Source organism: Chrysemys picta, unplaced genomic scaffold (genome assembly GCF_011386835.1).
Source record: "Chrysemys picta bellii isolate R12L10 unplaced genomic scaffold, ASM1138683v2 scaf1, whole genome shotgun sequence".
NCBI lineage: Eukaryota > Metazoa > Chordata > Testudines > Emydidae > Chrysemys > Chrysemys picta.
The window spans coordinates 82,391-104,883 of NW_027052708.1; the positions used below are offsets into that span (position 1 = coordinate 82,391).

At 50.6% G+C, this 22,493-nt stretch overlaps 1 protein-coding gene across 2 annotated transcripts in view; it reads left to right on the forward strand.

The window, feature by feature from the left end:
* Positions 1-20,465, forward strand: part of LOC135977478 (alpha-2-macroglobulin-like) — a 63,356-nt gene extending 42,891 nt beyond the window's left edge. The window contains exons 5-15 of one of the 2 annotated variants that reach the window (XM_065578739.1): positions 893-1,049; positions 1,385-1,459; positions 3,302-3,467; positions 6,404-6,627; positions 7,621-7,839; positions 8,144-8,271; positions 14,170-14,260; positions 17,452-17,520; positions 17,946-18,048; positions 18,985-19,026; positions 20,297-20,465. In XM_065578739.1, the coding sequence (XP_065434811.1) occupies positions 893-1,049; positions 1,385-1,459; positions 3,302-3,467; positions 6,404-6,627; positions 7,621-7,839; positions 8,144-8,271; positions 14,170-14,260; positions 17,452-17,520; positions 17,946-18,048; positions 18,985-19,026; positions 20,297-20,322 (1,300 nt within the window). In that variant the 3' untranslated portion in view covers positions 20,323-20,465. The remainder of the gene's footprint in view (positions 1-892; positions 1,050-1,384; positions 1,460-3,301; positions 3,468-6,403; positions 6,628-7,620; positions 7,840-8,143; positions 8,272-14,169; positions 14,261-17,451; positions 17,521-17,945; positions 18,049-18,984; positions 19,027-20,296) is intronic. The other variant, XM_065578738.1, reaches the window with a different exon arrangement.
* The last annotated feature ends 2,028 nt before the right edge of the window (positions 20,466-22,493 follow it).

Sequence of the window (22,493 nt, forward strand, 5' to 3'; positions counted from 1 at the left end):
ACTCACTCTCTGTACCAGGGGCTATATGGAGGATGGCCTAAAAGTGCCGGCCAAAGATTCCCCTGCTGGGTGACTTGCTGGTAGTTTCATCTCCCTTTGTGTTACCTGAGCAAGGTGCAGGGGTCAAAGCAGGGCAGAGAATCCACCCAGAAATCCTGATTGTGGATACTTGTCCTTTCTGAAATTATGTGTTTGACCCTCCGACGGAAAATTTAGCCACCACTGCCCTCAGGATAATGAGGTGGCTGGTAACTCAGGGTGGAGCCATCACAGCCCCTCAATGCTTAGTGCATGCCTTGCTCGGTGAAGAAACAGGTTCTGCAGGGAGTGGTGGGTGGGCAGCTCTGTAGGGGTTGCTCTTCCCTCTGCCACTACTGACTCTATTGCCCCAGTGTGGTGCTAGGGGGCGCTGTGCTGCAGGGAGCGGGGCGGGTGGCTCAGTAAGGGGCATTCTCCCTCTCAGTGCTGAGCCCAGTCTGATGCTAAGGGGTGCTGTGCTGCTGTTTTTATAATAAGAAAGTGCAGAGCCAGTGTCCTGTCCATTCCTGGTCACTGAAGATTGTGGGCTGTTCTCCCAAGGGTTCTGGACAACCACCTTCTACCCCCTAAACTGTGCCCTGGCCGTTTGAAACCAATGCAGGAAGCTGGCTCACTTCCTGTCCTAAAACAGGCAGTTTTGCTGTGGCCTGTCAGACGACTGCTGGGTCTTGCCCCCAGGCTCTGCTGCATGTCAGTAGGTGGCTGAGTGAGATAATAGTTCCCTGGCCCATGGCCACCAGCTCTGCGGCCCCTGCTGCTTCCCCTCAGGCTGGCGATGCCCCAGGACCCCGTCCCCTCCAGCGAGCACAGGGCATGGGAGGGAGCTCTCACCGCTGTCCGCTCTCTGTCACAGGCTGACGGCCTTCGTCCTCAAGTCCTTCGCGCAGGCCCGCTCTCACATCTTCATCGAGGAGAAGCACATCCAGGACGCCCTGGCCTGGCTCGCTGGCAAGCAGAAGGACAACGGCTGCTTCCGCAGCTCCGGGACGCTCCTGAACAATGCCATAAAGGTGACGTATCCATCCAGCTGGCTTCCCATGGGCCTCATGGGACCTATACAGGACTCCAGTGACACGGCGAAAGCCTGCAACTGTGCATGGGAACAGCTCAGCCACTGCAGCACATGGGGCTGGGACAGGGGGCTTGGAAATGGGATCTAACAAGGGAGGCAAGAGCGGGGGAGAACCATACTGTACATGGAGCGACCATGGGTAGGGGAAAGAAGAGGGGCAGATACCTGGAAGCTACCATAGTGTGGGAAAGACAGGAATGTAGAACGCCCCTGGGAGGAGGAACCAGTGGGCGGGGTTTCGGGGTTAATGCCTCTCTCTGTGGTTCCCTGCAGGGCGGGGTGGACGATGAGGTCACGCTCTCTGCCTACATCACCATCGCGCTGCTGGAGATTCCTCTGCCCGTCACTGTACGTACCTTAACCTCTCAAGCCACAGACAGAGCTGGGAACCTCCAAGTCACAGCCTCCCATCCCGAGAGAGAAGCCTTTAAAAAAGGGGAAAATCCAGTCAGAAAAGTCTTTAAATTAAGGTCCAAATCTGGAACTGGAATTTCCCTGCAGCTTCCCTTCCAGTCCAGGGCACTGGTTCTGTCTCCTCTCTAATCCTTTTATATGATTTTTATTTAAAAAGTTTTGAGGTGGCGTTTGCTTGATCCTCTCTTACAAGCCTACAGCTTAGAGTTTTACAGATATTTAACACTTGGGTAAATAACACTTAACCCCTTGGCAGTTGGCACCAGCCAAATGGGTCCCCATCAAGGGCTGATTTCTGTTCTCCTTCAGTTAGGTCTGCTCCACACCCAGAAATCGCACTGGCAAAAGTTTTATCATCAGCGAGCAACCGAAAAGACTATACTGGTGCAGTGAGTTCACACTGGTCCAGTTGTGCCAGCGCGTTGTGTTCACCTAGTATCAGGCCAGATTGGCAAAAGTGTGGTGCATTGTGGGTAGGCATCCCAGTGCCCTCTGTGCCACTTTCAGCAGCACTGCCTTGTGCGGAAATGTTGCTGCGTAGCTTTCGCTGTGCTTGTGGGAAATGTTCACTCAGCACGTGGGACAAGGTAGCAAGTAGCAGGAACAGCTGTGGCTGTGGAGAATGTGCTGACTGTGTAAAAGCCAGGCGGGCTTCCCATCACTGGGCCCTTGGTTCAAAAGTGCTGCCAGACAGTGTCTGCTAAAGGGAATGTTGCACTGTGGGACTGCAGTGGAAGGACCACTTACACTGGTACTGCCAGTGAGCATACACCTTACCACTGTGCTGATATAACTCCACTGACATGGGGCTTATGCCGCTCCAGAAAAGGGAGTCAGTGTGCCCCCAGAAGTGGAGGATTTTTGTCAGTAGGCAAGTTGAGTGTGAACGTGTGCCAGGCTATGCCCAGAAAAGCTGAGTTCTGTAACTTGAGTCTAGACCAGGCTTTAGATGTGTGGTGCTACTGGCTGCGGGCAGACAAGACAAGTGGATGTGGCCCAACATGGCCTGCTTGTTAACATTGTCCTGATGACGTGGCAGCCAGTTCCCATCCACTGTCATTGGACTAACCTTATCCCCTGTATTTAATTGAGGAAAGTTGATGTCCTGATTAAGCCCTTCTCAGATAGAAGGAGTATAAACCCCAAAGGCATTTTGTTTTCAGGCTTTCCTGTCTCAAAACCAGCTGAACTCATTCCCTCTCTTAGCAGACACCAAGTGCTAGGAAGGTTCAGATCAAAACATTTTGAAAAGAGTTTCTAGCCACTGAAAATGGGACTGTCTGCTGGACTTTCCATTCTCAGCCATTGACGAAAACAGATGAACTGCCCTGCTGTGTATGCACCTGTGCACATTAGTATCCCTTGGAATGTCATTATGGGAAATGTCTGATTCCAAACTTTGCTTCTCAAATGTTCCTAAGTGAGTACTGACCACAGGACAAATTTAAAGGGTCAGGTTCCCCAGTACACCATCGCCATTCACCAATCACTGGTTCGCTCTGGATGCTTAGTGCTAGCCTAGTGATGCAACGCAGCTGTAAACCAGCCACTACGCATTGCTGGAGTGGTGAAAGCGAGAGAGTGTCCTGGGGAATATGGCTCTGAAAGGTCAGTTATTGTTTAGAGTTACCCATGTGTCAGAAAGTCCGGAAAAAAATACTTCATAAAATGGAAAAAGTGCATATTGGTTCCTGCCTGCTGAGCTCACAGACTGAATTCACCTCCATGGTGACCTCTCCCTTCCCTCTCTCAGCCCATGTCTCTCTCCCCACACAGCACTCTGCGGTCCGTAACGCTCTGTTCTGTCTGGAGACGGCCGCAGAGCAGGGAGGAAACCACGTGTACACCAGGGCGCTACTGGCCTACGCCTTCGCCCTGGCGGGGAAGGAGGAGAAGCGCAGGGCACTGCTGGACTCGCTTGACAAGGAAGCTGTGAAAGAGGGTGAGAGTTCCCGACGGGCCCTTCTCCTGCATCCCAGCCCACTGGCCCTACCTCCCCTACTTGTAAGGTGACCATGTATTGAGAATCATATACAGGTGCTCAGAGGGGAAACCACAGCAGGGGAAAGTTAGGAGGCACCAGGACCAGGCGGGAGAATGTCTTATTTGACATGAAGAAACAAGATTGAGAGAGAGGCAGCCCAGGCAGCCAGGACCGGCCCCCGGCACATTTCTGACAGCACAGCATGTTGTATCCCTGCCCTTTTAAACTGGATCATTGATTGTATCCTTCAGTATCCAACCTACCTATTAGGTAAAATGTCAACATTCCCTTTGTATTTGTCTCCCTTGCGTTTGCCCTTTCCCTTGTCCCTGCCTTCCCTCCATTTGCCCTCTTCCTCTACTCCGGAGCTTGTTAGCTTTTCCTCAGTTTGTTTCAGTCTGTTTTCCCCTTATCTATACTGTGAAATAACTGGTCTCTCCTTTCTTTTCCTTGTGCTCTCTTCCTCCTTCCCCCAAGTCTCCCAAACTCTCTCCTGCCTCCCATACCAAAAGCTCTCACATACTCCCTACTTCCCAGCCCACAAAATCAAAGGCATACTGTCCTGGTGTCTTGTACTCCACAAATCTCTCTCTCCCCACACACACACTGCAGCCTGCCCCAGGCACAAGCTAATGCACAAGCGCATGCAAGGTTGCCCCAGGATCCACTCACACACAGGCTCCTTCTCCCCCACCCGAAAGCCACTCACACACACACGCAGGCTGCCCCCAACCCTAGTGCACATGGGACTTGTTATGCAGGGTCCCAGCACACGCACACTCCATGTTTCCTTCTCGTCACAACAGACACCTGGGTTCTCTGTCCCCTGCCCCAGCCCCCACAAACACAGATCCTCAGCCCCACACTCATAGGCCTCATGCAGGTGAGGAAACTCACTGTGTTAGAAAATGCATTAGCTGACACACTGCTAAAGACAACTCAGCACCTTGTCTAGACAGGATCAGCTGGGGTGAAAAACAGCAGCTGGTCGTGGCCAACCAAATCACATTAGCTGCCTGTAGCTCACCTGAGTGCACCCCATAGCCTGAATTTACAAATAGCAAATGAATTTATAAGCCCAGCCATCCCTGTCTATGCTAGGTGCCAAGTATTCTTGACCAGTGTGCTGCTTAATGCATTTTCTTTTCTAACACAGAGCATTTCCCCAGGGTAGATGGACCTTCAGGCCTTGTCTACCCTCAAAATTCGTTCTGCTGTATCTGTACTGGTATACTTAAAGTGGTGTGACTCCCCCGGTGTGGATACAATTATAGCAGTGTGAAGGTGTTCATACCAATAGAACTGTTCCCGTACAGCTCTACCAGTACAAGACACCTTTATGCTGGTATAACTGTGTCCAGACTAGAGGTACCAGTAGAAAAGTCACAGACCTAACCAAAATAGTTGTAGTGGCACAAAATCTGTGTGTTGGCCAGGTCTTAGAAGCGTCTTTTCTCCCTTCCACCCTTCTTGAGTGTCTCTCCCCTCCTCCCCAACCATGTGTGCAGATTCTCTCCCTCCCTTTCCTGCCCTCCTCCCTAGGATCTCTCACCCAAGGTTTTTCTTTCCTTCTCCCCTGGTTTCTCCTTCCCTCTCCCTCTCCTTGCTCCTTTGGGACCAGGTGTCGCTACCCTCCTCTCCCCCTTTACCTCAGGAGGATTCCTGTCCCCCCCCCCGCCCCCCCAGGACTGTCGCCCATTTTGAGCGGGGAGCCTGTTGCTGGGGGAGGAAGCAGCTCAGTGACATCTAGCTTCCTCCCCCCCCTCCCCCCCAGGCTCTAGTGGCTACAGCAGCCCAGGGGTGGGCCAGCACCGAGAGCAGCTCAGGGGGCAGCAGGTCAGGCAGAGGATGGTTTGGTCCAAGGGATATTACATGGAGAGAAGCATCAAGGGGGCACATTTTAGGACACTGGGAGATGCCTTACAGCTCCCAGTACATAGAGGTCATCACCAGGGAGAAGAGATTTGGGCCTGGGTCCCCTTTCCCTAAGGCAAGTTCCTGTGGGGATGGTTTGATTGTTGCTTTTCTTAAGGCGCTGAAATATTCATATAAAGACAAAGGGAACTTTTTCAAAACGAGAGCTGGGGCCGGGGCTGCCGGTGCCTAACTTTTCAGTGACACAGGTGTATCTGGGAGTCCCACCCCCAACACCTCAGTGCTGTGAGTGAGCATATCCTGAAACCCTGACCAAATGGTACCATTCCCACTGAGCAATAGCACAGCTCTGCCGGTGTCTTCGCTGGCTCCGCTCCATTCCTCACTCCAAGCACTGCTCCTCGCTCTGAACACTCGTTCCATGGGAGCGATGGCCCCTGGTCAGCACCGAGTGATGTCTGCTCCCTACAGCAAGACACAAACGAAGAGAAGCCTGATGTTTGGACTGATAAAATGAAAAAACAGATCATTCCAGGGGGCCCAAAATAAGGTCCTGGTGTCCCAGGAAATCCCAGGAAGAACTGGGACTGTGCTGGTAAGAAAAGGATTTATGGGTTCTTCACCCTGCTGGAGTGGGGTGTGACCGTCACTGCTGTAACCCTTCGGCCTTGAGCGCCTGGGGCCACTTAGCGACCTCACACTTTTTTAGAGCCCAATAAAGGCTGCTACTGTCCATTCCTGGGATGTGCCTTCATAAGATAAAGGGGATGTAGGCACAGAGGTGGCAGCCTGATTAGTCACTGAGTGTTCGTACCACAAGGTTTGTATAAATCCACTAGACCAGCAAGTGAGGGACTATTTAATCCTTTCACGTCTCATGTCAACATGCCAAACGAGCACAGGGGGCTCTGTTCTCCCACCCACAACAGCAGAAGGTCAATAACCCCCTTAGAAATGTCATGTACTAAGCATCTGTATTTCCTTCTCTCCTGCCCTCCCTCTCCCTTCTCCTGCTGCAGATGGCTCCATTCACTGGCAGAGGCCTGGGAAGGAGCCAAAAGCCGATCTCCTCTTCTATCACCCCCGTGCTCCTTCCGCCGAGGTGGAGATGACATCCTACGTGCTCCTCACTTACCTCACCACTCAGCCAGCGCCATCCCAAGATGACCTGTCATTAGCAGCTCAAATTGCAAAGTGGATCAGCAAGCAGCAGTATCCTAATGGGGGCTTCTCCTCCACCCAGGTGAGCTGTTCCCATCCCCAGCCTCAGACACGCAGGGCAGGAGTGGGAGGCAGACAGGAGAGGGCAAGAGACAGACAAGTAATCCAGGGGGAGGGGAAGGCTGACCTGGGGAGAGGGAAGGGGTGGCAGTCTCCTGGCTGTATAGTTTAGATCATAGGATAGTCACAGCATGGAGCATGGCTACATCAGATACCCACAGGCCCAGTGGGGCTAATGAGGCAGGAGACTGGACGAGTGATGCTCCTGTGTATGGAGGACAGAAGAGTCACCCTGAGCACTCACAAGGTAGTGCAGTGCCATCCCCAGCTCCCCCCAGCACTGACCCCATCCAGCCAGGCCAATTCAGCTCAGGAGCAGAGGCCTTCCCAGAGAAGCAGCAGCAGCCAGTCACTGCTGGACATACCCGAAAGGGAGGAGGGGAGCATCATCCTGAGTGACAACAAAACAGGAGGTGCCACCTACCCCTTTGAGCAGGCGCAGGCCATGCTGGTGCTTGGAGGCTGGGACATCAGGGAGTGACCTCTCTAGTTAGGACCAATCATTGGCCCCATGTTCCACCATTTCCCTGGTTGGCTTGATACCCAAAGGGCTGAAAGACTTTCTCATACTCCATTACTGAGCCTCCTGGCTGCCTCACCAGGGTCCTCGCTGAGCTACAGGCAGCTCCTATTTCACCTGGTCCTGAACTGTCCCTTCGGGGCAAGGGTGGTGGCATCTTCCCTCAGATGCCTGTGGTGGAGTGTCAGAGATCCCAAGGCCTAGGTTCCCTAAGGTACTTAGACACTTGGCTGCTTTCAGTGGGAGAAAGGTGCTTAAATACCTTTGAGGATCTGGGCCCAAGGGAATAGAGTGAATGGCTTGTGGGAGTGAGGAGTGGAAATGGGAAAATCAGGGCACTGCAGTGTAGGAAGAGCCGGTGGAGTGGGGGCTCCAGGCCCATAGAAATGGCTCATTCATCCCCTTGGGCACCTGGGCCCATCTCTTGTCTGGCAGGACACAGTGGTGGCGCTCCAGGCACTGTCCCGATATGGAGTCTCCACCTATGCCAAGAGCGGAGGAGCATCCACAGCGACCCTGCAATCCACAGGGAACTTCCAGTCCCAGTTCCAGGTGGATCACAAGAACCGTCTGCTGCTCCAGCGTGTGGCACTGCCAGAGGTGCCAGGGGACTACAGCACGGGGGTGACAGGAGCAGGATGTGTCTACGTGCAGGTATGGGGCCCTGGGGCAAGTGGAGAGGGAGAGGCTGCTGCTGAGGGGAGCCCATCTCATTCCCATTGGAGATGGCAAGATGGGGTGGATTGGGGAGGGAGGGAAGGAAAAGAGAGGAAGAGATGGGGGAGAGGAGGAGAAAATAGGAAAGAGGTGTGAGGAGGAGAGAGAGTTGACAGAGAGAGTTAGGGAAGTGGGAGAGAGAGAGAGAAGAGATAAAGGAAAGAATGAAACAGAGCAGAAGGAAGGAGATAGAGGAGATGGACAGATGGAGACACACAGAGAACCATGTATTCTCTTTCAGACAAGCCTGAGGTACAATGTGCTCCCCAAGCCGGGCGAGGCGCCATTCGCACTGGAGGTCCACACAGTCCCCAAGACATGTGACCGCGCCAGGGCTCAAAGGACCTTTAACATCGCCATAAACATCAGGTAACTCCCCCTCGCAGGGCCGGACCTTCCGGAGCAGCCCTAGGGCTGGGGATGAGTCATTCCAGAGGTGAGGGGAGCCCCCAGAAAAGTTGATACAAATCAATATTTTTCCAAAAATTAAATCATGATATTTTCTTAATTGCAATTGCTCTTTTCAATGTCAATCAGATTTTGTATTTCTGTGTTGCCAGCTCTTTACTTTCTCCCGCTAAATTATTAGAGTGATTGTTTTGGGCTTGTTTCTCTGAGACTGAAAAAGACAAGTCAGCATCTTAGTAACACCCTTAATGTGAGAGCAACACAAACTCAAACATAAAACTGCCTGGCCAGTAGCCTGTCCTCTATCTGCAACCACCACCACCCTCCCACAGAGCGAACTGCCCCCAGTCACAGCAGCTGAATGCTTTGACCCGGCCATTCTCCTTCACCAGGATTTACAGGCCAAGTTCAATCAGACTTGTGCTCCTAAATCATTTCAGTGCTTTTACAATACCCACCCTTAGATGCCAAAATATGGGCTTCGGAGCCTAAGGACAAGTCTACACTTAAAACACTGCTGTAGCACTTGAATGAAGATGCTCTACACCGACAGCAGAGAGCTCTCCCATCGGCGTAGTTATTCCATCTCCCTGAAAGGCACTAGCTATGTTGACAGGCGAAGCTCTCTCACCAACCTAGCTTTGTCTACATGGGGGGTTAGATCCATATAACTACATCACTTGGGTTGGGATTTTTCACACCCTAGAGTGACATAGGTATAGGTCTGTAGTGTAGACCAGACCTAACTTTAAGCTCCTATTTTTGAAAGTGTGTATCAAAAAGCTCACAATGTCTTAGCTAGTGTATTGAAATAACTTCCTAGTGCTAACACTGAACCAGTTTGGATCTGAAGTGACAGAGATTTTATGCTACTAAGGGAGAATTTTTTACCAAAAATACAGTTTATATATCCTAGTTTCAGGGCTCCTAAGAGGGTAAGAAGCATTCTCTTATTCATATTCTTTCCATTTGCTTGCTGCTTCCATTAGTATCCAGTACATGGCATTTGTGTATAACAAATTTCTTCAATTCTTTTCTTATTGGAGTCTGTTTATGTTTGATTCATTTCAAGGACTGTATATCATTTTTAGCCCCTACTATCAATTAGGATCCCTGCTTTTAAGCAATTTCTGTCACTTTCCCAGGTTATACCCTGGTTTATATCTTTTAACATTTCTTCTTCCTTGTGCCAGACAATTCCTATTATTGTTAGACCACAGCAATTATTTACAATGAAAACCAACAAAATCCCTTATCTTCTAAATTTGGAGGACACACTCCACACATTCTTTTATTGTACATAAGCATTTTACATTATGTATTAGAACAAGAGATATTTTCCACATATAGAATGTTGCAAGTTTGAATTTAATAATGATTCAAGATTGTCCAATAACAAGCTCAAATGAGCTTATTTAACCAAAGATTAATACAGCTCTGTACAGAATACAGAAAGAAGGTCCATCTAGCCCAATATCCTGTTTTCCAACATTGGCTGGTACCAGATGCTTCAGAGGGAATGAACAGAACAGGGCAATTATTGAGTGATCCATTCCCTTTCGTCCAGGCCCAACTTCTGGCAGTAAGATTTAGGAACACCCAAGAGCATGAGGTTGCGTCCTTGACCATCTTGGCTAATACCCACTGATGGACCTATCCGCCATGAATTTATCTAATTCTTTTTTGAACCCTGTTATATTTTTGATCTTCACAACATCACCTGGCAACGAGTTTCACAGGTTGACTGTGCACTGTTTGAAGAAGTACTTCCTTTTGTTTGTTTTAAGTTTGCTGCCCATTAAATTCATTGGGTAACTCCTGGTTCTTTTGTTATGTGAAGGGCTAAATAACACTTCCTTATTCACTTTCTCCACACCATTCATGATTTTATAGACCTCAGTCATATCTCTTTTCTAAGCTGAACACTTCCAGTCTTTCTAATCTTTTCTCATATGGAAGCTGTTCCATACCCTTAATCATTTGTGTGGGCTTTCTCTGTATTTTTTCTAATATATCTTTTTTGAGATTGGGCAACCAGAACTGCATGCGGTATTTAAGATGTGGCATAAAATGGATTTATACAGTGGCATTATATTTTCTGTCTTAATATCTATCCCATCCCTAACATCCCTAACATTCTGGTCCCTAACATTCTGTTAGCTTTTCTGAAGGCTGCTACACACTGAGCAGATTTTTTTTTCAGGGCTCCAAGATCTTTTTCTTGAGTAGTAACTGCTAATTTAGACTCCACCATTTTATATGTATGTTGGAATTATGTCTTCCAATGTGCATTACTTTGCATTTATCAACATTGAATTTCCATCTGCCATTTTTTTGCCCAGTCACCCAGTTTTGTGAGATCCCTTTGTAACTCTTCACAGTCAGCTTTGGACTTAACTATCCTGAATAATTTTGTATTATCTGAAAAGCTTGCCACCTCACTGTTTACCCAAGCCCAGCGAGGGGAAATGAGCATGGGGAAATAGTTTAGTTTGTGTAATGACTCATCCACTCCCAGTCTTTATTCAAGCCTAATTTAATGGTGTCCGTTTTGCAAATTAATTCCAGTTCTGCAGTTTCTAGTTGGAGTCTGTTTTTGAAGTTTTTTTGTTGAATAATTGTGACTTTTAGGTCTGTAATAGAGTGACCAGGGAGATTGAAGTGTTCTCTGACTCATTTTTGAATGTTATAATTCTCGATGTCTGATTTGTGTCCATTTGTTCTTTTGCGTAGAGACTGTGGTTTAGCCAATGTACATGGCAGAGGGGCATTGCTGGCACATGATGGCATATATCACATTGGTAGATGTGCAGGTGAACCAGCCCCTGATGGTGTGGCTGATGTGATTAGGTCCTATGATAGTGTTCCCTGAATAGATATGTGGACAGAGTTGGCAACGGGCTTTGTGGCAAGGATAGGTTCCTGGGTTAGTGTTTTTGTTGTGTGGTGTATGGTTGCTGGTGAGTATTTGCTTCAGGTTGCGGGGCTGTCTGTAAGCGAGGACTGGCCTGTCTCCCAAGATCGGAATCACCCTTGTCCACATGCTTGTTGACCCTCCTCAAAGAATTCTAATGGATTGGTGAGGCATGATTTCCCTTTACAAAAGCCATGTTGATTCTTCCCCAACAAATTTTGTTCATCTATTTCTGATAAGTCTGTTCTTTACTATAGTTTCAACCAGTTTACCCGATACTGAAATTAATCTTACCGGCCTGTAATTGCCAGGATCACCAATGGAGCCTTTTTAAAAAATTGGCAAATTACTTTAGCTATCCGCTAGTCATCTGGTACAGAGGCTGATTTAAGCAATAGGTTACGTACCACAGTTAGTAGTTCTGCAATTTCCTATTTGAGTTCCTTCCGAACTCTTGAGTGAATACCATCTGGTCCTGATGACTATTTACTGCTTAATCTATCTATTTATTCCAAAACCTCCTCCATTAACAGCTCAGACTGGGACAGTTCCTCAGATTTGGCACCCAACAAGAATGGCTCAAGTATAAGAATCTCTCTCACATCCTCTGCAGTTAAAACCAATGCAAAGAATTCATTTAGCTTCTGCACAACGTCCTTTTCTTCCTTGAGTGCTCCTTTACCTTGATTGTCCAGTGACCCCACTGATGTTTGTCAGGGTTCCTGCTTCCGATGTACTTAAAAAAAATTGCTGTTAGTTTTTAAGCCTTTTGCTAGTTGCTCTTCAAATTCTTTTTTGGCCTGCCTAATTTTACTTTTACACTTGATTTGCCATAGTTTATGTTCTTTTCTATTTTCCTCTGTCGGATTTGACTTCCAGTTTTTAAAAGATGTCCTTTTATTCTCTAACAACCTCTTTCACTCTGTTGTTTAGCCACAGTGGCACTTTTTTGGTCCTCTTACTTTTTTTTATTTGGGATATACATATAATTTGAGCCTCTCTTATGGTGTTTTTAAAAAATTGCAGGCATTTCACTCTTGTGACTCACCATCACTATTCAAGTCAGGTGGTCAGTAGCATATTCCTACTGCTGTACTCTTATTATTCAAACATGGAATTTATATCCACAGGGATTCTATGGTACAGTTTGTTTCATTTAAGATTTTTACTATAATCGACTGTTTTCTTTCACATATATTCCCTTCTTCTGTACCTGGTGGAATGCTGAGAGTGTTCATTCCCAAACTAACTTTCCAACGCTCTTTCCTTTTATACAGTGTGAGATAAAGAAATTTCTTTTTGGAGGAAAAAGTACTTTCCCATGATTATTTTTACCATGTGTTCTGTTTTCCTAGTTGCTGATGGAATTTCCTTTATGGGCCTCCATTTACCTGACTGATGAGTGAAAAGGAATCTCTAATCCAGTCATTATTACTAACAGCTGTAACAACTGAAAGTTCTTAATGAGTTAAAAACGTGTTTCAATAGGTCATTATTCCATCCATTATAGAACCCATCTGTAATAACAAATACCTCTTATCAATCACAGAACATAATTGGATCATAAGCATCCCTTATTCATTACCCAGTCTTGTTTATGATAACATACTTCTGTAGATACCTTTCAGTAGTTTTGAGGGGTTCCCTTCCCTTGCTGTCTGAGCTATATTAGTGAAGTTGGGGTAAAAACCAGAGTAAACGATTGCATTCATTCCATCATCTTCCCTTCACCGTTGGGTTAGTTTCAATATGTATATGGCAATAACTATATAGATACACAAAAGGAAAAGGCTTTTGGTTAGTATATAAAACTATTACGAGAGTTTAACATACAAAAATCATAAAAGGTTAATATTTACTAGCAAGAACAATGTTCAGCTTCTAATTTGGGGTGGAAAGATAATCATTTGGATTTCTTGGGGAAATGGGCAATTCACCCAATTTGACCTTCAATCTTACAGCCACACTTCTGGTTTGTTTAACTTACAGCTTCCCCACCCATCTCTTGGGCCACTTTGCATAGGAAAGCAGGGAATGACCCTTTCTTGATAACTTGGAGTTCTTTTTAGCTAGATTAGGAGAGAGAAAGAGGTTTTGTCCATATGCAAAGAATGAGGGATTCTTTTCTAGCTGATTAACAATACTCTCGTTAGCCATTTTAGTTTCTCTTCTTGGGGAGAGCAACTCCTGACCTTGGCTGAACTGTGGGTCCATAGACAAAGGGTCTCACCTGATGTGAACCATTTTATTCCTAAGTGCATCCTATTTTGGGATAAACAGAGGTGGATGGCTTTTCTCATTTTTGAGGGCTGGAAGGAATCACTAGTTATTAATCATTCATACAAGACCTGTTCTATATATCCCCTACAGTACCTGCTAAACAGTTTGCAGAAACAGCGCCTTCACTTCCAGTATTTTGTTTTTCTGTCTAGAAGTTCAGTCAAATTCAAATAGGATCCCCCAGCTGTAGTGGCATTTTGAAACACGAGTTTTTATAACTTAGTTCATCACAAACTGCAAATCTAAAGTAGCAGTAGCACCAATACTTACATTGGTTTTACAAATCCTCAACTCTATTTTAAATCAATAATTTAAAAACAAGTGATTTAAATCCTGATTTAAATTGTTCCCTCCTCCTCCTGCCACCAACGATGGGAGTAATTTAACTGAACCCCTTATTGGAAAGGATGCTGTCTTGCTTCAGGGACTTTCAACAAACTTCCACTGCTCCAAGGGCAGGACTGAGGGGCACTGGCAGAGCTGTGTGGGGAGCCCAGGACTGGGATAGCAGCGGGGCTGGGCTGCGGGGCAGGAATGACAGGTAGTGGCAGAGCAGGGAGCCAGGGACCAGGACTGGACTAGCAGGAGCCAGGCAGGGTGGGAGGTGCATCAGCTCTGTGCTGAGATGTATTAAACCTTGTTTCGTTTCCCACTTGGTCTCCCAGCTACACAGGGAAACGCCCCGTCTCCAAAATGGTCATCGTTGACGTTAAGATGCTGTCAGGATTCGTACCTATGAAGTCATCAGTGAGGATGGTAATGGCCTGTTCTCTGTATGGGTGGCAGCCCCCCAGGGGTATCTGCCCCACAACCCAGTGGAGTCCAGTTCCCCACAACCCCAACCTCACCAGGTGGGCATCTAGGGCCCCATGACTCCAAGCCCACTCTGGCCCTGGTCAGCTCCAAACCCCAACCCCTCGTTTTACCAGTGCAACCTGGCACCTCCCTAGTCCCTTGTCCAGCATCAGACCCCCCCTTGTCTCCCGTCTCTCTGACCTCATATCTTCTTTCTGACCCTCCCCTGATTCCCCACTCTTTCCCCATCCCATCCCATCCCCCTGAGCTCCCACTCAGTGACTCCCTGATAAACTGTTACACACAGGGGGAGCAGGCCCAGCTGGAGGCACCTCACAGTCTCCCCTGGAGGGGGCAGTGCTCCTGTAAGGGGAAATCAGGCTGGGCTCGCGGGGTGCTTGGGAGAGAGAATGATGAGCCCCCACCTCCCTGCATCCCTCTGTTCTCCCCCAGCTCTAACACCACCCCTCCCTCCCCCCACACACACACACACTCCTGAGCCCGCCCTGGGCCCTGCATCTCGTCAGGGAGACTCAGACGCTGGGAGGTGTCCCTTGAGGGGTCCTGAGGTGTGATGCCATCAGACTAATGAAGCCTGTGAGCAGCACAGGGGGAGGCAGTGCTCAGAGCCCAGCCCTGCCCACAGCCACAGCCCTCCCCTCAGGAGATGGGTCAGACAATGAGCTGAGGCTGCACTTGATTGTGGCCTAGCCCCACAGGTCTCAAACCGTGATACTTCACATCTCAGTCCACCAGCTGGGTGGGGCCATACATAGGCGGGGCATGAAACCCCCATTCGAAGAGGCTAGCCCCCGCTCTGCCCCTTCCATCCAAGGCCCCACCCCTCCCCTGATCCTTCTGCCTGAGGCCCCACCCCCATACTCTCACCCACTGGGGCCAGAGGAGCCCTGAGCCCCCCACCACAATCAGAGGAACTCCAGCTGGCCTGGCGAAGCAGCCCTAATTCCCAGCTCTGGAGGAGCTCGGAGCCCTGCTGCAGCCCAGCCCTGGGGCCATGGCTGGGCGCATTAGCGGAGGTTTGGGGATGCTTAGCCTCTCCCAGCCTGCATTATGCACTGCCCATGGGGCCACAGTACAGATTTTGCCTCTTCCTTTAAAGCAGCAGCCAGAGGCACCGACTTTCTGGTTTCCCTGAGAGTGCTTGACCCCTGCTGTGCCCCAGGCCCTGCCTACACTTGCCACCTTCCCCCAAGGACTGCCGCTGCCCTGCCTCTTCCCACCCCGTTCCACCCCCTCCCCCGAGCCCACCCTGCCCTCGTTCTGCCTCTTCCTGCCCCTGCTTCTCTCCCTCCCCCCCCCCCCCGCAGAGCCTCCTGCACACCACTGAACAGCTGACCACCGGTGGGTGGGAGGCGCTGGGGGGGGGGGGGAAGGGGAGGAGCTGATCAGTGGGCCACCATTGGGTGCTGAGCACCCACTATTTTTTTCCATGGGTTCTCCAGCCCCAGAGCACCCACAGAGTCAGTGTCTATGGCACCAGCCAAGAATCACAGAGCTATAGGATAGAGCCCTGTGTGGGACTAGTGTAGAGCTCTGCAATGGGATTGGGATCCCGCAGGACCCGTTGCCATAATAGCGGGAGCGGGATTAAAAAATAGTCCCACACAGGACTCTCCTGTAGGAATGGGAGGGACCACAAGAGGTCATCAAGTTCAGCTGCCTGTGAGGAAGCAGGACCACGTAAACCTAGCTTATCCCTGATAGGTGTCTGTCTAACCTGTCCTTAAAAATGTCCAGGGATGGGAAATCACAGCCTCCCTTAGAAGCCTGTGCCAGTGCTTAATTACCATTACAGTTAGGTTAGATTTAGGAAAAAAATTTCTAACTCTCCCTTGCTGCAAATTAAGCCCATTACTTCTTGTCTTACCTTCAGTGGACGTGGAGAACAATTGATCACCATCCTCTTTATAACAAACCTTAAGGATATTCAAATATGTTATCAGGTTCCCCCTCAGCCTTCTTCTCTCAAGACTAAACATGCCCAGAGTTTTTAACCTTTCCACATAGGTCAGATCTTCTACATTTTTAATCATTTTTGTTGCTGTTCCCTGGACTCTCTCCAATTTATCCACATCTTTGCTAAAGTGTGGTGCCCAGAAGTGGACACAGTACTCCAGCTGAGGCCTCACCAATGCCAAGTAGAGTGGTATAATTACATACCATGTCTTACATATGACAGTCCTGTTAATATACCCCAGAATGATATTAGCCTTTTTCACAACTGCATCACATTGCTGACTTATATTAAATTTGTGATCCTCTATAACCCACAGATCCTTTTCAGCAGTACTACCCCCTAGCCAGTTATGCCTCATTTTAGAGTTGTGCATTTATTTTTTCCTTCCCCAGTGTAGTATTTTGTATTTGTCTTTATTGAATTTCATCTTGTTGGTTTCGGACCAATTCTCTAATTTGGCAAGGTCGTTTTAAATTCTAATCCTGTCCAAAGTGCTTACAGCCCCGCCCAGCTGGTGTCATCCACAGATTTTAGAAGCATGCTCTCCACTCTATTATCCAAGTGATTAATGATCATGTTGAATAGTACCAGACCCAGGACTGACCCCTGCAGGATCCCACTAGATACACCCTACCAGTTTAACAGCAAACCGTGGATGACTGCCCTTTTAGTACAGTCTTTCAACCACCTGTGCATCCATCTTATAATAATTTCATTTAGACCACATTTCCCTGATTTTCTTGTGAGAATGTCATGTGGGACTGTGTCAGAAGCTTCCTCTCCCTCCCCGCCCCCACTGTCCACTGGTCCCATAACCCTCTCAAAGAAGAAACTGAGGTTGGTTTGGCATGATTTGTTCTTGACAAATCCATGCTGGCTTTATCTTGTAATCCTGTTACAAGTTGACTGTTTAATAATTTCTTCTGCTATCTTTCTGGGTATGAATGTTAGGCTGACTGGTCTATGAATTCCTGGGTCCAATTTGTTCCCATTTTTAAGATAGATACTCTGTTTGCCTGCCTCCAATCCCCTGGGAAATCACCCGTCCTCCAAGAGATCTCAAAGATAATTGCTAAGAGTTGTGAGATTGCTTCAGCATCCCATTCCTTAGGGCTCTGGGGTGGTTCGAAGGGGGCTCAGTTACATCCTGCTTCTCTCTCTTTACCGCTGGCAGCTGGAAGGACATAACCACATCCACCGCACAGAACTGAGCACCAACCACGTGCTGCTCTACATGGAGCAGGTGAGCGCTCACAGGGGGGCGGGATGGGCCAGGGAGAGTCATCCCCTGACATACCTTTGATAGAGGCACTGAGCGGGGAACTCTCGGGTGTTGGCCGGGGAAAACAAACCCATGTATTGCTGCACAGCTGCTGCTGCTCCCCAGCCTTTCTGTGCAGCTCTTCCTGTTCCCCCCCAACATATAGAGCTGGGCCTTCCTGTTCTCCCTCCAGCCTATGGGTACCAGGAAGAGCAGCTTGTACCTGGGGGATAGGGATTGGGGCGGCAGGGCTTCTCCCTCAGGGCCTGAATCCCTGCCAGGTCCTGCAGCCAAGGGGGGCAGATGCTGGACCTGCAGAATGAGGGGTGGGGAGATGGGGAAGGAAAGGGTGAAGTGGCTCAGAGTTGCCTCCTGAGTCTCGTCTGTTTCCCCCACACACACCCCAGGTGAGCAACGTGACTCAGAGCTTCTCCTTCACGGTGGAGCAGGACTTCCCCGTGCAGAGCCTGAAGCCGGCACTGGTGAAAGTCTACGATTACTACGAAACGGGTGCGTGTGGGGGCAGGGCTGAGGGGACGTTAGCCCCCATCGGCCTGTCACAGGGAAGGAAGAGGCCACAGTCAGAGCCACAGGGGACCCGCTGGGCTCAGGATTGTGTTTGGCCTCGTTCTCTCGATGATCCACCTCCCCATTCCCGTGCTGCCTCCTGAGGGTGGGAACAGGCCTGGGGCTGAGCTGGAAACCTCACGCGAGCACTGCCTCCTCAGCGACTGCCCACGCAGTTTCAAGGGCAAACCCCATTCCCTTCTCCTCCTGCTTCCAACCCGAATGGCCCTGCCGCCACCATCCCTGACACCGGTTCGCCCCACGCAGACAGCGTCCCCCTCTCATCTCTGGACACAACAGGCCGATCTCAGCAGCGTCACCCCTCTCCCAGATGAGAGTGTGGGGCACACTGGGATTATGGGCGAGGGATCATAGTCCACTGGCCTCATGCTCGCAGCACGAGCCCCAGACCCCTCCCGCACTGTAGAGGGAAGGTGCCAACCCAGGTAGGTCAGAGCCAAAAGGATCTGGGAGTGTCCTGGGTTCAGATCCTGCCCTGAGATCCCAGCTCTGGGTGTGACCTGGGGGAGGCACATTCACTCTTCCACCTCCCCAGCTAGGACATCGGGTGACAAAACCGGAGCCCAACAGCAACCCCGGCGGTCATGTGTCAGACGAGGTGCAAACAGCCATAGGGCAACTGGCACAGACCCGCTGGAGATGCCTGTTGCGCTGTAGCCTTGGGGTAACCTTTGCCTTCCTCCCCTGGAGCCCAGCTGAGGTTCCCCCAGTGCCCCTGGAGACAGGGCTCCCTCCCCTCCTGCCTGAGATCTCTGGTGCGGTGCCAGCTCTCTGCCGCAGGGCCTGCTGGAAGCGCGAGGAGTCCTGCTTGGGTCTCACACAGCCCTGATCACATCTCCCTTCCCTTGTGTCTTCCAGATGAATTTGCCATCGCTGAGTACAGCGCCCCCTGCAGCAAAGGTAACGTATGAAGAGCCATTTCCTCTCCTCGTCCTGCTCACAGCACCCCCGGATCTACTCCCCACTGCGAGAGCTCAGCTCCAGGCGTGCATCCCCGGTGCAGTCGGAACTGGTGGCTGCACAGGGGTTTGTTGCCTGCACTGATGGCGTCTTTGTTTATTCCGGGGGACAGATGCTCCTTTCATCCCTCACTTTACACGTCTCCCTGCTGCAGCCTCTGCCTCGTGAGCCGTATTGAAACTGTGTCATTGCAGTGGTTTATGAGAGGCACTTCCAGGGGCGGGGCGAAGGCTCCAGCCCAATCAGAGCCAGCAAGTCCCTGCCATCTCCCTGGGTCACTTGTCTGTGTGACGTTTTCAGAGATGGGCTGTCCCGGCTCAGATCAAATAAGAACCTGAGGCCGCTCAGCCTGGCCTCTAAGCTCAGACTCCTTGCACCCCCTTTTCCCCAGCAGCTGGGTCTGAACTTCCTGCTTCTCGGTAGGATCAGAGGAGCCAAAATATCCGTGACAGGGAGGATCAGAGAGTGAATGAAAGAACCAAAGCACAGGAGAGCCAGACAGACAGAGGAGGGGAGGGTCTCCCAGCAGCAGGACTCAGCAGAAGCCTCCTTTTCCCAGCCCTTGTTCTGCAGGTCTGAGAGGCCCAGGGAAGGATCTCAGCATCCAGGGGCTTCTCTGGGCTCCATTCCCCCTGGTGCTGATCCACAGGCAGCTGCTCAGTCCCAGTGCAGGGAGCTCCCTTCCCTCCCCTGGGTACTGCTGGCTCTTGTGTAAATGGATTCACTCCAGTCTGCGCTGGGTCCCATAGGAACAAAGGGGCGGAGAGAGAACGTGCTCCTCGGATCCGCACCTCGCTCCCGAAGTCAATGTCCGAGCTGAGCCTCAGCATGTCTGGGGCCCCACGTCCATCCCAGCTGGGCTGTCTCCCTGCCACATGGCTGCTCTGCAGTGTCAGACACAGCAGGGATGGTTCCAGCCAGACCCTAGGCTGACACAGCCAGCGCTGGATCCTGTGCTGCACCTCCCCAGGGCTCTGAGACACTCCATGTGGAGGCAGATGAGGCATGGCCCTGCCCTTGGTGGGGAGAGGTCAGGGCCATAGAACCTCCTGTCCAGGACCCTGGCAGTGCTGTGCTGTGCTGTGCTGTGCGGTGGAGCAGCTGTGCCCAGCCCTGGATGTGTGTTACTGGCTCTGTATCAAGGCCTAAGAGTGGCGTGGCAATTTTCTTCTCTAAACCCCTTCTGTTCCTGCTCCTTTTCCCCTCACAGTGGGAGCCGAGCAGAGCAATGTGTGAGGGATGGAGTCGTGTTCCGAGCCTCCCGCATCCCACCTGCTTAGCCCCTGCGCAGGCCGAGGTGGATGGATGGAGCAACAGAGAGAAAACATCAGCAAAAAGAGGGAAACAAACATTACAAATAAATGAATTCACCAACCTGACCAATGGCTCCTGGCCTCTCTGTTCCCAGCCCCCTTATCCCTGTTCAGCCCCAGATCACAGCTTCACCCAGGACTTCTCAGGTCCAGGTGTGTCCCATCCAGCTAGGGCTCTGCCCTGCGCAGCCAGCCGGGGGAAAGGGTCTGTGGGAAAAGATCTGCTAAGCACCATTGTGTCCAATAGCCCTCACCTTTTCCAGCTAGCGACTAGTGCGGGATGTTCCTTACTTGTAAACATGAACTGTGGGACTGTAGAGTCTCTCTGCCCGCTACAGGTTATAAACAGAAATACTCAGCTATGAGCCGGGGCCTGATACGGCTAACATGTAATGGGGTCTCCTTTGGCTGAAGTGGTCGAGGCCCATGCGGAGCTGCTCCTCCCCAGCCCCTCTCCTCCCCCTCCCTCCTGAGTGGAGCTGCCCCCCCCCCCACGGTTCCTCTTTTCCCCCCCCATTTTATACATGGGTATAGTGAAACACCCAAAGGTTAAGTGACTTGCCTACAGTCACGCACAAAGTCAATCAAGTATCATTGCTAGTTAGAAAACTCAAGAGTCCTGCCTGCCAATCTCCAACACTTATGATAGAGATTGTTTTAATAAAAAAAAAAACCTCATGTCTCAGCTATTACAATATTCAGCATTTATGCAGAGTTCTCTGCCATAATGTTGTATTATGTGTACAGACCCCTGCAACTGTCCACACTCACTCACCTGAAACCACAGGCTCTAAAACTACTGTCACAAGTATCAGCAGGGTTATTAATTCAAAACCATACAATTTATTGACAAGATGACAACTTTAAAGATAGCCACCTTTTAGGTGCATTGAACCACTTATTTTCATTCATATTTAAACCTGCCACCCCCGATCCTGCCCTGCAGACCTGAACTCCCAGCATTCTCAGGACACATGCTGATCCCTAGTGGCCACTGCTGATATCCAGCACCTCCCTCCTCTCTTAACCTGTGAGTCCCTCTCTGGATTGGAACTGGACTGGAACCAAAGACCATCTTGGAAGCAACATTACCAGCCCAAGCAGTCAAAAATCATGAGTTAGACCCCCCAGAATCACAGGCTCTACCGCCGCCGCTTCATTCATTCTTCGGCGGTAATTTGGCGGCAGGCCCTTCCCTCCAAGAGGGACTGAGGGACCCACCGCCAAATTGCCGCCGAAGAGCCGGCCCTGGGGTAGGGCACAATTTTATATTCTTGCCTTGGGCGCAAAAATACCTAGTTACGGCTCTGCAACCATGTCAAATTTTGGTGGTGCCCAGACCCTGCCCCCACCCAAATTCCACCCCCCTCACCCACCCACCCAAGGCTCTGGGAGGGAGTTTGGGTGAGGGAGGAGGTCTGGTGTGCAGGCCCTAGGCTGGGGCAGGGGATTGGGGTGCAGGCTCTGGAAGGGAGTTTGGGGATGGGAGGGGTGCAGAGGGATGGGGTGCAGGGGTGAAGGCTGTGGGTTGTGGCTGCAGATGAGTGGTTTGGAGTGTGGGAGGGGCTCAGGGCGAGAGTAGGGGTGAGGGCTCTGGCTGGGGCTGGGAATGGGAGGTTTGGGATGTGGGAGGGGCTCAGGGCTTGGGCAGAGGGTTGGGGTGTGGGGGGATGAGGGCTCTGGCTGGGACTGGGGATAAGGTGTTTGGGGTGCTGGAGGGGCTCAGAGCTCGGGCAGAGAGTTGAGGGTGCAGTGGGGGGTGAAAGCTCTGACTGGGGGTATGGGCTCTGGGGTGGGGCAGGGCTAAGGATGAGTTTGGGGTGCAGGCCGGCTGCTCCAGGACAGGGGCCAGAGAGGAGGACTCCCCCCAGCCCTTTCCCTGCCGGCAGCAGCAAGCTCTGGGGGAGGAGCCCCCCTTTCTTGCCCCCCCAGCAGCACACTCACCCCCACCACTGTCACTGCATGAGCTCCTAGGGCCCCTCTCATTTACAGGAATCTCTCTCGCCTCCTCCGTGGTGGGTGCCAGGGGGTGCTGTGTGCGCCTCCTCCCCTGCTGTTGCCCCTGACTAGCCTCACTGGGGGTGAGGGATGGGG